At 41.8% G+C, this 16790-nt stretch overlaps 1 protein-coding gene across 1 annotated transcript in view; it reads right to left on the bottom strand.

Annotated features, from left to right (window-relative positions):
- Window positions 1-6185: 6185 nt before the first annotated feature.
- STON2 (stonin 2) overlaps window positions 6186-16790 on the bottom strand; it is a 107886-nt gene continuing 97281 nt past the window's right edge. The window contains exons 4-6 of the mRNA XM_065871488.1: window positions 13132-14970; window positions 7896-8098; window positions 6186-6269 (exon numbers count right to left, since the gene is read on the bottom strand). Of these exons, the coding sequence (XP_065727560.1) occupies window positions 6186-6269; window positions 7896-8098; window positions 13132-14970 (2126 nt within the window). The remainder of the gene's footprint in view (window positions 6270-7895; window positions 8099-13131; window positions 14971-16790) is intronic.

Raw genomic sequence — 16790 nt, 5'->3', positions numbered from 1 at the left:
GAGGATAGGGAGGACCGACCCTTTCATCTCCTTTTGCCATACTGTGTTACAGATAGTCCCAGAATGTTTACTAAGTTTGCTTTCCTCCCTCGATTTCTGCAGTCTTTTGTATAAAAGGATATATCTGTAAATTGTTGATCATCCCGACATAGCCCCTTGGAGGGTTAGACCGACTTCTACTTCAGGTAGTACCCAAATCCTATCAGTTCCTCTTCACCTTCACACCACTGTTGTGCTGGGTGATGCCAGAGGAACTTCCAGAGTAGTGTTCCAACTGATCTTCACCGTCCTTTTGATCCTCCATGTTTATCTGTGTTTTGAAGGCAACTACAAAATAGAGGACTGCAGGGTTGTCTGGGCAGATGGTAAAGGATAGAGACATTAAAAGAGAAAAGATGGGCCAGCTGCTTTTCCCAGTATTCAAATTTTAAACTTCTTGGTTCTTAAGATTATATGAAGAGTCCTATTGACATGAAGTATCACTGACAGACAGTGGCACCAAAGACAGTTTGTAAAATAATCCGTAACACTGGAGCTGGAAAGGATCTGAGGGAACAGTCAGTCCAGCATCCTCACTTTTTTAGCTGAGGTTTCTGAAGCCCAACTGGGAAAATTGCAAGTGACTTAACATGACGATCGTCTTCATGACTGTGTCCTTTAAGGATTCAGAGAAACCCCAATTCTCCCTGGATAAAGGGCTCGCCCACCAATGTCTTTACATCAACAGTCCTCCGTGTCCTTGTGTTTGGCCTTAGCCCCCTTTAGGGAAGCTGGTTACTGGGACAGCACCTTGACCAAATACTTACTGAACTGAATTAATTCTGTTGTTTATCCCTGCTAGGCAATCTTTTATTATTCCTGGAGCTCCTTACATTTAAGGGATGGCCTCTAGTTCAAGTATTTTTATTTATTTATTTATTTATTTGCGGTACGCAGGCCTCTCACTGTCGCGGCCCCTCCCGTTGCGGAGCACAGGCTCCGGACGCGCAGGCTCAGCAGCCATGGCTCACGGGCCCAGCTGCTCCGCGGCAAGTGGGATCTTCCCGGACCCGGGCAAGAACCCGTGTCCCCTGCATAGGCAGGCGGACTCTCAACCACTGCGCCACCAGGGAAGCCCCTAGTTCAAGTATTTTGAGGTTTGGTGGCCAGTGCTGTATTTGTCATTTCTCTATATTTTTTCATATTGCCATTCTGTTTTTTGATTCTGTTCTTTTATAGCTTTTCATTACATGCAGTTATTATTTGCCTCTCTCCAGGCACTACCAAACACATTGCTATGGATAGTTTCTGCCTTTACAGGCCTGGAATTGCAAATTCAGAGATACTTTTTTTTTTTTTTTCCCCAACTGTTAAAAGGACTAGACTCTAAATCAGGTTTGCTAAGGCACAGTAAAAGAAATGTAAAAATTCCATATTCTTACTTTAGTTAATACATGGGAAAATACTACTGACACACACATTTATGTCTCTTTCACTTTTAATTCTTTAAATACATAAATATGAGTCACAATATCCAAAGCAAGTTTCATTTAAAAAGAACATAATTAAATGGTAGAGAGATGGTGACTTGTAGGGAATTGGCACTTAGACATTGGTGATGACAATATGTTTAGAAGTTGGTGAAAATGCTATGACTAATTTTATATAAGAGCTGTCATGTTTTGAATGACACTTGTTAGTGAAATGTTAAGAGATAATTCCTTTACTAGATAATATTTTCTGTGGATTTAGCTTTTTGGTCAGTTTTGTTTGAATTTCCTGTTGCATTCTTAACATGACCTAAACTCTAGATATGCTAGAATTAACTTATAATCATCATTCGTAGAAGAGTTAAAGTTACCATTCCCACCTGGGAAAAATTTTTAAAGTAGGCTAAATGGCAGTGCTTCCTAGTCAAATCAACTTAATATTTCAAAGGTTTTTAAGAAAAATTTCAGATCATTCTCTGTTTTCCCACCACGAAACTTATTATGAGATTTAAAGCAGCTCTGAAATCATGATGTCACTTCACACGTTTCAGCCTTACTACCCCAGGCCTCCATCTTTCTTACTATGGTGACAAAATAAATGCGCGGTAACATTGGTCAGTGGTTAATGTTGGGGAAAACAAAGACCTAGCACACCAAGACTGTCCATGTACTCTATTAAATGCTTTCTTCTCCCTCTCACCATTCGAATGGTCAAGGCTTAGGCTCACAGAGCTGTCTGACGTACAAGAACTGAATCAATAATCTGGACTGTGACAGCATCTGTGCTACTGTTATCTTTGGGCATAAAAATGTTTTTCAATATGAATAAGATATACTGTAGTTTAAGTTCAGATGCACATTAAGTGCTTAAGTGCTGACAGTTATCACTAGTTGACAGTGGAGGCAAGGAAAGAAAAATTATTTAAGTTCTCCAGGAAATAGAAGCATGCTTGTGTGCTTTAATGTGTTTGATGATAAGTAAGGGTTAGGTAGCCTTAGAGTCTAAGCGTCAGTATGCATTCAGCAAACATTTATTGAATACCTAAGTAATTTTCCTTTATTTCATTAATATCTGTTTGTCCTATCAGCACAGGATTTAAGGTAGCTGAAACTTATTATATTCCAAACTAACTTGGTGGTAGGTACTAGAAACAAAGAATAAGAGCCATTTCTTGCCTCCATGGATCACATTTCTTGGGAATATGAATTTCTAGGGAAATAGGCTCCTGCCCTCATCTACAGGATTTGAAAGGAAATCGCTCTAATTTCAAATAAGAAATATTTTACATTAAAAGAATGTTCTTGGGAATTCCCTGGCAGTCCAGTGGTTAGAACTCGGCGCTTTCAATGCAGTCGCCTGGGTTCAATCCCTCATCAGAGAACTGAGATCCCGCAAGCCATGCAGCACAGCCAAAAAGAAAGAAAATGTTCTCAAGGGTTATGAGCCCTGCCAATAGTGCAGGAGGGTTGCATGGGGTGGGGGGTGGCGGGGAGAAGAAAATAGAAGAGAAAAAAACTGTCCAGATTATATTTCATATAAGTAAAATAACACAATCTTGATAAGGCATAACTAGTATATTTACAAGAGTGGCAAAGGGAGTTTAATGGTGCACCCACAAAGTACCTCACAGTCTCGTTTGATGTATCATGAGTACATCTCTCATCCTCCTTTACTATAAAGTCAAAAAAGGAAGTCACCAGTCTCAAAAAAAAAAGCACAGCTCTTAATATCATGGGACATCTAATTTATATTCTAATAGTAATAGTAAGACTATGTATTGGTACAATGAACTCACTTCTAATATTTTCACATTACTGATAACATAGACAAGGATTATTTGTGGCCACACACACAAAATCCATGTCCAGGGTGGCAAACTTAGCATCTGCATATCAAAAAGGTATTTGCCCAACAGTGTTTTCTATGTAGGCTATTAACAAAACTACATAGAAACTACATCTAAAAATATATGGTATTATATTTCCCACCCCCCTAAATGCTACCCATAATCAACTTCCAAAAAACAGTAGAGGGAAAACAAATCTGATGAAATCAAGGTGGTAGGTTTTTAAAAATGAATGCTAATATGATTGGTGAATGTAGATAGCATGGAAGGGATTTCCCCATCCCTTGGTTTAAAAAAAAAAATGTCCAGGTGAAAGTACAAAGGCAATGAGAATTAACCAACAGGAAAAAAGGGTCCAACCACCGATACACATGTGATGCTAGCAGGTGAAGCACAGATCTTGAGAGGGTGCACAGGTGCTAACCTTGGGTAAAGAAGGTGGTAGAATGACCTTCACCTTGCCAACTCTTCAACCCATTTCAATGTTTTTATAAGGAATCTCATGTGCTTTTAGCACAACAGGGGAAGGGCTAGGCCTTGGAGTCCTCAGTTGACAAAGACCTCTAGGGGACTCCACTGTATTTCAAAGAGCATGAAAAACCACTTATCAAACTAAAAACAGAGTCCTAATACTGTTGAAACGAAACCTATATGTAGAAGGGATCTTGTTAAGAATCTAGCCCAAATCCAATCTAAGAGTCCCTTTCATAGCATTTAGGATGGGTTATTTTAGCCTTTGGGCATTTGCAGCAACTGGAAGTTTTACTGTTCGAGTCCATTCCTCTTTAGAACAACTCATTACAAAGTTCTTTCTTATATTGAAGCAAACATCTGTCATCTATAAAGCTCCTCTTTTTGCCCTTTGAAGCAACACAGGAAAAGTCCAGTTCCTCTCCCCTTTTACAGCTCAACAGAGATTTCAAGGCAGCTATTGTATCATTCCCTCTTTTTCCCTTTCCAGCTATACCTTCTGTTCTTCAGAGGAAGTATTCCCCTATTCCATGTATAATCACACTCTCCACAACCCTGGCCACCTGACTGGACACAATCAATTTATTAACATCTCTTTTAAAATGTGGTTCCCAGAATTGAACCCAGCCCTTCATCCAGATGTGGACTGACCAGTGCGGCATGCAGGACTCCCTAGACTTCTGTTACCACAGGCTGAATGCATTAGTTTTGTGAATAGCTATGATATACTCCCGATTCAAAACTGAACTCATTTCCCCCAAGAAAACATTTTATACAAAAACTGCTGTGAAACCAGGACTTTCCAACACCCTTCCCATTAACACACACAGGTAAACACATACATCCGTACACACATAGGTACCCCATTTTGTACTTAGTGGGCTGCATTTAAGAAACTCAGAATATAGAGTTTCTCATTAATGCCTATTTAATTTCATCCTTTTAGTTTCAGTCTTATGTTCAGGTATTTCAAAAAATTACAATGATTTCTATATCCTAATGTCAATACATAGAATTCAGTGAATATTCATGGAATGAACTAATCCCAAATCTGCCAGTCAACAGACTAAGTTATATGTCTATTTCTATGTCATCTACAAATCAGATAACCCTTACTCTATTCTTCATGGGAGAAACAGGAAGGCAGGTTAAAGCTGCCTTTAAATTGTTGAGCTCGTATCCTCTTTGGGATGCAGAGGTACAGAATGTGAGCTGGAACAGATGAAGAGAAAGAATATTGAGTGTCCTAGATTCTTGGAATCAGGATTTAGTGTTCCCAACATTAGAAAAATATGGCTTTCCCTCATCTCTACCCTAGAGTCTTCTGCCTTTTAGATCTATTACAATACTGTGATTATCAAACTCTGCATTTTTAGGAAAAGCTCATACAAGCTCAGTTTTGAAACGGCTTTTAAAATGATCTTTTCAACTTACAATCCCTGTAAAGTTTGAGTTAAAGAGACACACGCAGCTGTCTATTGGCTATGAGGTATAAAGAGTTCCCAAATGCCCCTGACAGATGCCTGAGATACATGTATCCATCTGTTTCAGGAATCAAAAATGGCCTATACTTTTCAGTGTGAATTTGGAAATTCACTGAGGTTTAAGCTGTCTCCTGAATTGAAGATAATCTTACAATGAACGTTCTTTTTCCCCAGAGTGAAGAAAAGTAAAAGCTCAATTTTGCTTTCCCTTCAATAGCCACTCTTCGCAGAATGTGGGGCTACTCACAGAATTTAGAAGTGTCCTCTTGTGCCTTTTTTCCATTGTCTACTGTGACTCAGGGTGATGAACCCTGGGACTGATGCCTTAGAAAGATGGAAGAAGTGTTTCAGTCAACACTATCTAGAACCAGGAGGGAAGCATCTCAAAAACTTCTGTTGCAGTGTTAACATTTGAAGAATGGAGACACCTATGAAAGGTCTAGCAGACCCAAAGAGGAAACCGGTTTTGTACCTTTTCTCAACTTTTTCTAAGGGGAGTGACAGGGATGGAGTCTTAATTAACTTCTCAAGATTGTTTTCCAGAAACTGATGTAAGTGACAGATGAACATCGGAAGGAAATCACGCCAACAATGATGTTGGGAGTTTCTTTTCCTGACTTTATCAGTCACAAACCATACCCAAGTGCTGTGAGATAAGCAGAGTGGAGAGGAGGCTTAATTATACAGTAAGCTCCAAAAAGTCAGGTGACGCAGGTGCTTCAGGCATGATCAGAGCCTCTCCAAAGCAAGCACCTTAGGGCTTCCTGTTAGAATACAGGTAACTACAAACAGGGAGGTCCAATACACTGTTCCCAACGTGGAGTAGCCACGGGAGGCAGTGCCTTGAACTTCAGCTATTCAGGAAGACATCCTGTCGTGATGCTCAGGTCAGGGCCCCCTGCAGTAGGGCTTCGTCACTGGACCCCACACTCCTTGGGATTTTCCATTTCATCTCCTTCAAAGTCTGGCTTCAAACTCTTTTTTTGCTCAATTTCCACCTGTCAAGAATAGAAGTTGGAGAGAAATATCAGAAGAAATATCAGGAAAACATCCCAACAAATAAATAAACCAAAAGAGAAAAGCTCACTAGGTTCTTTGAGAGTCCTTGTAATTTGGTTAATGTTCTGGGCTTTAGTCACACCAAGCTACTGGCCATGTGTATATTATGGCTCTGTCTTTGCACATGCCCTTTGCTTGGTCTGGAATTCCTCTCCCTCTCAGTCCACCTGGAAAATTCTTATTCTTTGCCTTACACAGCTACTCAAAGGTCACCTCTTCTGTGAAGCTATTCTTGACTCACCAGGTAGAGTCAGATGCTCCTCTGTGTATATTCCCACTACACCCTGTACCCGCTACACCACAGACTTCGTAGGACAGGGCAGGCCCTTGTTCACTATTGTACCCCTATAATATGGGCATACAGCAGGCAATCACAAAGGTTTATCAAATGAATGAATTCCTTTGCAGCTGGTTCTTTACACTCTCCGTTATTTTATCCCTTTAAAAAGTCTCCAAATGGATAAGTATTGTAGTGTTTACGGTTCTGCCTATATCTTTTGGAAAATACTGTAGCTATAACTGTAAAGAGATTAATAAATTAATCTTGCCTTGAGAGTGATATACCTCATCTGAAGCCTTTGATAAATCAAGCAGGGAATCCTTTGAGCTGAAGGAGTTTCATAATTAAAGCCGCTCTTCTCAATACCACTTGGATATTTATGATGAGGGAAACAATCCAAGACAGAACAGTTGACTAGGGTCATGTTTGAGGAAAGTGCTGGGTTTTTTCCTGGCCACAAGATGGAGTATTTGTTCTTTTTGGTAGTTTAATGTTTTAAATCACACAAGTAAGGAAATACTTAAAGAACAATTAAATGATCATATAAATCTAAGGATGTTATTACGAATAGAAAATTATTAAACCACTTTGCCAAATCCTTCAGTAACCCCCTGTTTTCCATCTTTGGCATATAATCTCCTATTGAATTTCTAACTACTCAGGATACAATCACTATTTGTGTCGGAAATCTCCAACTTCATTTCCTCCTTCACAGCCCTGATCCTGTTACTATTATAGAAGCTTGCCTGCCTTTTGAGTTTGTCCAGTTATGGCCCAGTGACCAGGTTGTATGACTTGGTATATGTCATACTTCACTATGACATACTGTCATACATTGTGTCATACTTCACTATGTAAACTTCATTCAGATCCACTTCATCAACACCTGTAGCTGAAATATATGCTTTGCGTTAGCATTTTCCTGACCCTCTCTCCACTTCCAAACTCACTCCCCTGCACATAAATTATATGACAAATGAGTAATAATAATCCCATTACCCCATTACTCTGTTGTTGTTCATGATGACTGAAAGACATTATATATTATATACTCCTCCTTCATCAGCCTGTACTTCTCTTTCCAACCTTTCTCTTGCCTGCTAGAGAGATTATTCATTTAACTCAGAGCAGACTCAACCACAACTATGCATGGTAAACCGCCTGCAAGGTGGTAGGAGAATACCGTGCACCCTGGGCAGGCACTGCTAAAAGGAATGAGAAGGGGGAGGGCATGGGGGTGCACAGACAGACTTGGAAACATGAGCCAGATGCCTCCCGAGGCTACCTTGTAGCTGTAGTGTGCAGAATAATTGACCCACTTCCTGACGTCGGTCTTGTCTTCCACAGAGATGGATCTTACGGCAGCTTTGGAGGCAGAAGTTGTAGGCATGCTGAACTCGACGTTAATGTGATTGGCGAATCTGGAAGGCACTTCCCGGTCAGAGCCAAGTTCAAGATGGCAGAAGAAACAGTGTGGGTGACCAGAAGCTATGAAAGAAAGACAAAGAATCTAGGGTTCGGGTTCTTTGGGGAGGAAGTAGAAGAGCCTCAGTAACAAACAAAAGGAGGCCTGGCAGTCTTTAAGAGCATCCAGCTCTGAGCAGAGGATCTGCCTCGGCAGAAATCACACTGCATGTGCTTCAGACCCTTTGACGTAACACTATGTGACTACAGTAGCCTGGTAGCCTAGCAATAAAACCCATGACCTGAGAAATGGAGTGCATTCTGCCTGCTCAGGTCAGAGTGCTCTGTGAACACAGTAGAAATACTATGAAATAGAGGTTGTAGATTGGCAGAAAGGAATAAAAGAGATCAGCACTTAGCACCTAATAAAACATCAAAGACGGTCACCTGGAGCAAAATCATCAATTTCCTTTGGAAGATGAATTTTCTTAATAGCATTTGATTTTTTTTTTTTTTTTTTTCGGTATGCAGGCCTCCCACTGTTGTGGCCTCTCCTGCTGCGAAGCACAGGCTCTGGACGCGCAGGCCCAGCAGCCATGGCTCACGGGCCCAGCCGCTCCGCGGCATGTGGGATCTTCCCAGACCAGGGCACGAACCCATGTCCCCAGCATTGGCAGGCGGACTCTCAACCACTGCGCCACCAGGGAAGCCCAGCATTTGATTTTTTTTTTTTTTTTTCCGGTACGCAGGCCTCTCACTGTTGTGGCCTCTCCCGTTGCGGAGCACAGGCTCTGGACACACAGGCTCAGCGGCCGTGGCTCACAGGCCCAGCCGCTCCGCGGCATGTGGGATCCTCCCGGACCGGGGCACGAACCCGTGTTCCCTGCATCGGCAGGCGGACTCTCAACCGCTGCGCCACCAGGGAAGCCCTGTTATTTTTTAAAAAATGCTTTTGGCATGTTTTTTTGGTGAACGGCATATAAAAATGACAAAGCGCTTAGAAACAGCACATATGCTTTAGGGAAGCATGTGGAACGCTGGAGAGAATACAGACTAATAGTCAGGATACCTGGGTTTGACCTGCAGCTCTCCTTAAGTGCAGAGATCCCACACCCAAGTCCTTTTTGTTCTCTCCAGGCCTCAATTCCTCACGTGTGAAGTGGCGAGTTGGGCGGTGGTGGAAAAGGGTAGGCTGGATAATGCCAGGCATCGTCCCTTACTGCTATTTAACTCTATAAATCTATGGCTAGTTCTACTGTATTTGGAAGGCAAACTTACGGTTTGATTTTCATTTGAGGATTGTTATTAGATTATTTGAGGGAAAAGAGTCAGAACTTAGTTCTGTGGCGATCACTACTGCAGCCTCCTCCTCGTTCATCGGATGTAACAGGAAATGTTTATTGATAACTCTAAGCCAAGTACTGTGCTTTATGCAGATTCTCTCACTTCTCTCTCTTCATAACAGTCCCTTGAGGTCATAATTATTACGCTGCAGAAATGAGGAAACTAAGGCTTCGGAAGGTAAGGTCAACTGCCCAAGGTCATAGCTAGAAAGTGGCAGAGCCAAGAACTGGACCCAGCAGTCTGACTCCCAGATGTTCTTAACCCATTTGTCTGAGTCATAACCTCACAGTCCTCAAACCTCAAGACAGGTTTGCAGGGTGACAGGGGTGGAGAAAAAGGAAGCTGTAAGAAACCCATAAAGTAACTCACTGTGGATAAACCATGTGACTCTGACTTCATTATGTAACTGAAACAGCCCTTAGTTATCCGAGTTTCCCCAAATAAACAGTTCCAATTTCCTTTATTGGTCTGGGCAGGACTTTTTAATCTCGGAGCCTGAGGACATACACACCCGCTCTCCAAGGAAAACAAACAGAGTGAAGTATTTGTTTTGCTCTGTTTCACAAATGTAACATATTTCAATGGGTCTTTCTAAAGAGTAATACTTTGGAAAATTAATTGAAAAAATTGCAGTTTTTTAGGAAAGGAATTTAAGATATATGTAGTAGTAAAAATTACATTATTTGAAAATGAATCCAATTTTTTTAAATTGTGTACCACAGATGTAATTATATAGCTGTCACTTACTGAACACTTATTACAGGCCAGAGACTGTGCTAAACACTTAAAAACATTACTAATTCCATTCTTTAATTAGCTAGGTGTTAATAACCCTATTTTATAAAAGAGGAAACTTGAGATTTCTCTGAAAGGTTTAAGTAAATTGCCTGAGGTCACACAGCCATTAACTTGTAGTACTGGGAATAAGACTCATTATCTAACTGACTCCAAATTATGTCCTACACTCCTCTCAATATATTGCTATAGATTTAGATCATTACAAAGTATTTAGAGGAGTTTCTTAATTTACTTCAATAGCAACCTGAACAACAGTTTTATCTAATTACCCTTATTTACACATGGTTGGAACACTGAAAATCATAACTTTCCACAAAACTGACCCCCCTCTTCTCACCCCACCAAAGCATATTCACAGAAAATTCTATGAAAGCAACATTCTCTCTTGAGTTCTAGCATCAGCTAATGCATGTGTAGGGCTAGTGGACAGATAGGGAAGTACAATTTTGAAAGCTAGTATAATTTAATTCATGTTAATGAACTAATGAGCTCACATTATGTCATCTTCCTTGATGAAGCTGAGAAAATTTAATATTAAAATTCAGATTTCTATTTTCCATAGAAGGGGAATCATATTAGAATTGTTTTCCCTTCACCTGATCTAATGAGAACTGGAATTCCAGCAAAGAAAGCTACCTATGCAGAACAGAATGTTTTGTTTCCTGGCAGACAATCTGGGAAAGCACAGAAACTTGTTCTGGTGCCTTCTAGGATTAAAGGGAAGCTCTTGGGATTAGGACGGGAGGGGTCCTGGGAGAGCACAGATAGAGGGACCCTGCTGGTGGGAGCCATGTTGGAATCCAGTGGCAGCTTGTTAGCCTTTTGATGGCTTGATTGGGATAAGCCTGCCGTGGCTGCAGACTTGAGGTGCCGACAAAGCCCAGGATGCCAACCTGCTGGCCCATGCTGCCCTGCTGACCATCCTACCTGTTGGGGCTAGGGTTGCAGGGCCACTGCAGGTGGGAGCAGATGTGCAGAGGTTCAGTCCTCTTTCACTGTAAATAGAGGTGTGAGGATTATGAAAAATGGCCTATGAAAGGCACCTTCCCAAAGCTATCTCAAGACTAAGAAGAGCTCAGAAAAGGGACAGTTACTAACAGATCATCGTCAATTCTCTGGCTTCACGGATGGAGCAGTGGATGGGGAGGGCAGGGGCTGGGCACAGAGAATACCAGCAATGGTAAGAACTTGCATTCTGACTGGAATTCAGATCCTGTACATCTCAAGTTTCCAGAAAAAGGGTGCTATTAATTTCCTGAACTGATACAGAAATATACCATTGGCCAGAAGTAGAAATAAGAAGCTCTTGGGGGGATTTCATGTCTAAAAATATACAACCATGACAGCAAAAGCAGTAATTGAGTGGGGGGTAGGTTTAAGTGAGAAATATCCCCAAATATCCTTATGCTGTCCTTATGTATTTTAAAAATCATTCACAAATAAGGTTCACAAAAAAGGTCTTTTCTCATGTCAAGCCTCTTGCGGGTTAAACGGTAATTCCCCTGTTACCTCAGTTCTCTTCTCAAGGGCATCCGTGCCAAAGGGGAATTGAGGGTTTCTCCTTCCTGCCATCAATTCACATCGGCCCCGTGGCTGAGGCAGAAATCACAGTGCTATCACCAGGAGGACACAGCGCTGATTTTAGGGAAATGAATAAGCAAGCTCAGAGAGGAGGACTTTATGTCAAAAATTCTGTCAGTTTAGAAATAGGGGGTGGCAAATCCAGCCTCAAACACAGAGGTCCAATTGTCTTTTCAGTTTGCACTGCTACACCCAGTGTCTGACAAGAAAGCCCTGGTGTGTGTCCACTGCCTGGCCTGCCTAGGGAGTTGGCCAGATCGTATTGCTTCTTGGCTTCACATTGTTTTACGTTTAGGGTAACACAGCCACTCCACACTCAGAACAGGAAATGAAGACTCCAATCATACTGTTAGGATTTAATAGTGAGAATGGAAAAAAGAATATCTGCATAAGAGAAAGACTTTAACCAACAGTTTTTCCAAACCTCTCTCTCTCTTTTTTTTTTCTTTTTTTTTTTTTCTGGCCCAAATACCCACTTTTTTAACAGATGAGCGAAGTTTATTATAAACAAGAAGAAAAGTGATTTAAAGGGTCACAGGATCATGGGCTTACTGCCTACCACTGGGGTCACCCAGACTTACTCTAAGAAACAAAGCTATTAGAGCTGGTTTGATTACTCCTTAGTTTTGTCATTTCACCAGATCTCACTGGAGCCATGAGGAAAGTCATTGCCTTCAGGCTCACTCAAGCACAGAAGAACCCCTGCTAGCTGTGAGCAGGCCAGCTAGGGCTGGTAAACTGTCTCCTTTGTTTAAATTAAACATCCCTTCCCTTACTTTCTGTCCTTTTGGATTTCAGTCCTTTTGGACCTTCATGTCCTGGCTGGATCTTCAGTCTGATCAGAAGCCCCTTCCCCATCTCCAGATCCTGGCTCTGAACTTGGGATGTTATGATTGACAGGCCTTGCACAGGGTGACTGGAATCATAAATCTAACTCTTGGCCTGTACTGTACACATGATTGGCCATAAACTGGCTCTTTTACCTATACTTGGGGCAACAGACATCTCTTCAAAGCCCAGAAGCCTTCTAGGATCTGGAAAAGGATCGCTTCCAACACCAGATAAAACTTCAATGAGTCAGAAAGAATACAGAATCATAAGCTGCCTTGGAAATCTGCTTAGCAGCCCAGCTGGGAAGAAGAATGCATAGTTTTATGGAAGAACTGTGATAGTAAGAGAGTAGAAAGATGGAGTGAACTGGGTCACGCGTGTTTGTTAAGTACTTTGCTCAAATATTTTTGTTTTTCTGGTCCCCCATTCCCCCATCCCTCCCCATCATCATTCCTATCACATAACAAAAACCAGCACTTCATAGGGCGAGAGCATGTGGAACTTTGACCCCAGCTCTTTCACAGCCACGTGGCGGTTTTCACAGAAGAGGAAGCTCTGCCTACCTGAGTTTTTGTCAGGCAGTCGGTTGATCCTCCACACAATGGACTTGAAGGCGTGCTCATACTTCGCAGTTCCCAGAGTCACTCTCATGACAGGCTCAGAGCCAGACAAGCTAGTTGAGCCAAAACTTGCCCCCCGGTTCACTTTGGCTTTCAGAGACTTTTCCCCCAGGACACTTTCCCTGCGGAAGTTTTTCACCCACTCACTGGGCACAGGGTAGCGAACCATCACATTCTCACAGGGAACCTGAGTGAGAGGATCACAGTTAGAGGAGAAGCCAGATGACATCCTCAGCCAGCTCTGCACCTCCACCTCTGCCCCACTGATGCTTGCCACAGTCCTGAGTGTGAATGGCAAGGTCTTCTCAGCAAATACTGTCCTGAACCTCATTAGCTCAAGTCGGCAGGCATCCAAAGGGTTGAACAGAATAACCCGTGAGCTGTTGAATACATCCTCATCCACACACCTGTGAAAATGGCACTCGTGGAGCTTGATCCACTTTGTGGTGGTGGTGGGCATGATGTCTTGCCGGGAAACGATTTCGTTCCCTTTGACGAGAACGTCATTGAGACCCAAGCGGCACTCGGCAAGGCCAGAGAGGAAACTCAGGATGTGGACCCGTGTCAAGACACGGTGCTGGAGAATCTGGTTGTCTCCTTTGCTCACAAGGCCAGAGAACTCATCTCGGACATCCACTGCAATCTCCTCTTCAAGGTAGTTCAAGCCAACTGTGCACAAGTCCATTGACAACACCGGCAGGTCCATGAGACGGTCCTGAACCGCACGGATGAAGCTCAGGAAGTCATCGTAATTGGTGGTGCCCAGCTTAATCACTTGTTCCCTCTCGGCCACGTGGGCCACGGCAGGTTTAGGCTGGTATTTCTTCTTCTCCTTGTAGGTGACGCGGTCTATCCGCAAGCTGTGGATCCTGCCGTTCTCATCATAGTTTTGGAGCCGGGGCTCTGAAATCTCATGGCAGATCTCCAGCTTGAACTCACGGAATGGCTTTTCTAAGCCCTTCTCATAATACAGCTGCAGATACCCACTGTCTGTCAGTTTGATGTAGATGGGTCCCCAGTGCCTAGAGGACATGATGTTTTTCTTCTCAGGGATCCTAAGCATCATGGGCCACCCATCCTTGGGCTGGGACAGTGCAGAACCTGGTGGGTGGTCATCTAGTTCAGTCCAGGCTATTGGGTCATCATCAGGGAGTGTTGTACTCCCTAAGCGATCGGGATCCTCAAGTTGGAGTCGTTTGAGTTTTTCAACAGCATCACAGTGTGACTGGTTTTTGCTTGAATCATCAAAACTGATGGCATCCTTGTAGATGACAATGAGAGAATCTCTTTGGCTTTTGCCTGTGGTACCAGACATGGAACTGTCTTGGGAGCGCCTCTCCTGCTCCTCAAAGAAAGCGCGGAAAGGGTTTATAGGGGAGGGTTGTACATCCTGTAGAGTCTCATTCAGAAAAGGATTGGTTGCCCTCCAAAGAGGAGCCTCAGGCACGGAAGGCGGATGGTTTAAGGAGGAAATGTCCAGCTTCTGAACTTTGGAGAAGTTCATCAAAGTGCTCTTGGGACGTTCCCTCTTCTTAAATGACCCAGTTGAGTTACAAGGTACATCTGGGATCACAGATGCAAGAGGTGGTGTTTTCGGCTTCAGAGGAGAGGTGATTGGTGGCAAAGGGCTGCTGACTTCATTGTCATCAAAAGTGACCCAGCTAGGGAAACGAGCAGAGGTCACTAGAGTGGCGGGGTGTCCGTTCATAGCTGGACTGCTGGCCTGCCAGTTGATGGCCTCCATCTCTACCTCTTCATCTTCCTGAAGAGAGGAAGAATTGTCTAAAAGGAAAAGGAGAACATATGAAGGGCTGCTATTCAGGGCCTCTAGAGGTATAGGAATGAGGGATGACTAGAATTTTATATGGAACCCAGTAAATTCCAAAGCATTTCATTACTTGTCCTCAAGTGTTTCGTCTGGGCACAGCTCTCACAGTTTTGTAATAAGCAGTAAGAATACAAATGTCAATACAGAAGCACTGACAGGACCCAGGTCCCTTGCAATTTAACTCTTATACATTCTCCCTTTATTTTATCGAAGTTTCTGGAATAGATTTTTTTTCCTTGACTCTAAAGTATGTATTCTTATATTTTTAAACATTGAAAACTACCTCCTACATAAAATGATATAAAGCTGATCTCATTGAACAAAATAAGCCATATGCTCTAAGTGATAATATGATTGTAAATAATGTAATCGGAGAGATTTTTACCCAAATATGGTAAATAAATATTAAAGACAAAATGTTAACATCCTTAATATGAAATAAATTTATACAAGTGAATAACAAAAATACAAAATCTTGAATTACAGGCAAAGGACACATACAGACAACCCAGGAAAGAGAAAGGAAAAATGTCTAATAACCACGTAGAAAATGTTCAGTCTCACTAGTAATAAGAAAAACGTAAATTAAACCCCCAAAATCAGTGAAGATTTTTAAAGTTTTAGTATTCGACGAGGGTAAAGGTGCTATAATATGAACAGTAAATAGACCCTTAATGGGACCATAAGTTGCTACAAACTCTCTGAAAATGGTTTGGCAATTTGTATTAAGGGTCTTACAAATATTCATGAACAATGACTTAGTAATCTCACCCTAAGGAAATAAATCCAAATTAGGAACCAAGTTCTGGGTGAACGTTAACTGAGGCATACAGTGGAATAACAAGCAGCCATTAAAATGTTTACAAGTTCGTATAACATGAGAAAATGCTCCTGACATTAATCTCTTCTTTTTTCTCTAAAATACTTTTCCATCTTGGGGTTTAATTTATGGGAAAAAAAAAAGATTATTACAAATAAAACTCCACCCTAGCAGGGCCTTCGAGGAAGGAGATACAGGAGTTGAGTTTCGATGCAGGAAGACCCAGACCTTTTCAGTAAAGACGCTGTGTGTCTGCTGGGGTTATGGGAAGGAGGAGGAAATGAGGCCTTTATAAAGCAAGGAGTGGATTCTGAGGAAGGAATGGCACAGAAAACAAATCTGTATTTGGCATATAGTAAATGCTCAGTGAAGGACTGTTAATTGAATGAGTGAGAAAAGAAACTTTGCTTTGGAGCAGTTCTATTCTCTCTGTCTCTGCAGGAATGTGTATGGGGATCTCTGCTGCCATTCCACCCACTGTTTTTACTGCCAGAAATTTGGAATCAAAGAGAAATGAATACTCAAATGGTTAAGTCAAATACTTGGCTTTTCTTACCATCCTGCTAAATCTTCACGAATATCGTATCCAACCACACCAAATGAGCAATGTCACATATAATTAAACATGTAATTACACATGGATGGGATGGCTGCCTCTCATCCATCTCTCAAAGTATATTTATTCAAACAAATAGCAATTACCTCTACCGAAAAAATCAGTTTGAAAATATAAGCTAAATGCGTGCATGAGTGAGCATATATACATACCCACATTCGCCCCAGAAATATAATGAACAAAAAGTATTTTCTATATATGCAGCATCACAAAAGAATTTCAAAGCATTATAAAATGAAAGATGAGACTCTCCTTCAAATTAATCATTAATCCACTTTTGTAGATGCATAAGTGATTTATTTTCTAGAAAATGAAGGGAAAAGGGTCAGAAAACAATC

The sequence above is a fragment of the Phocoena phocoena genome, chromosome 2 (genome assembly GCF_963924675.1).
Source record: "Phocoena phocoena chromosome 2, mPhoPho1.1, whole genome shotgun sequence".
Classification (NCBI taxonomy): domain Eukaryota; kingdom Metazoa; phylum Chordata; class Mammalia; order Artiodactyla; family Phocoenidae; genus Phocoena; species Phocoena phocoena.
Note: the sequence above shows the minus strand (reverse complement) of the source record. Positions and strands in the feature narration are given on the sequence as shown.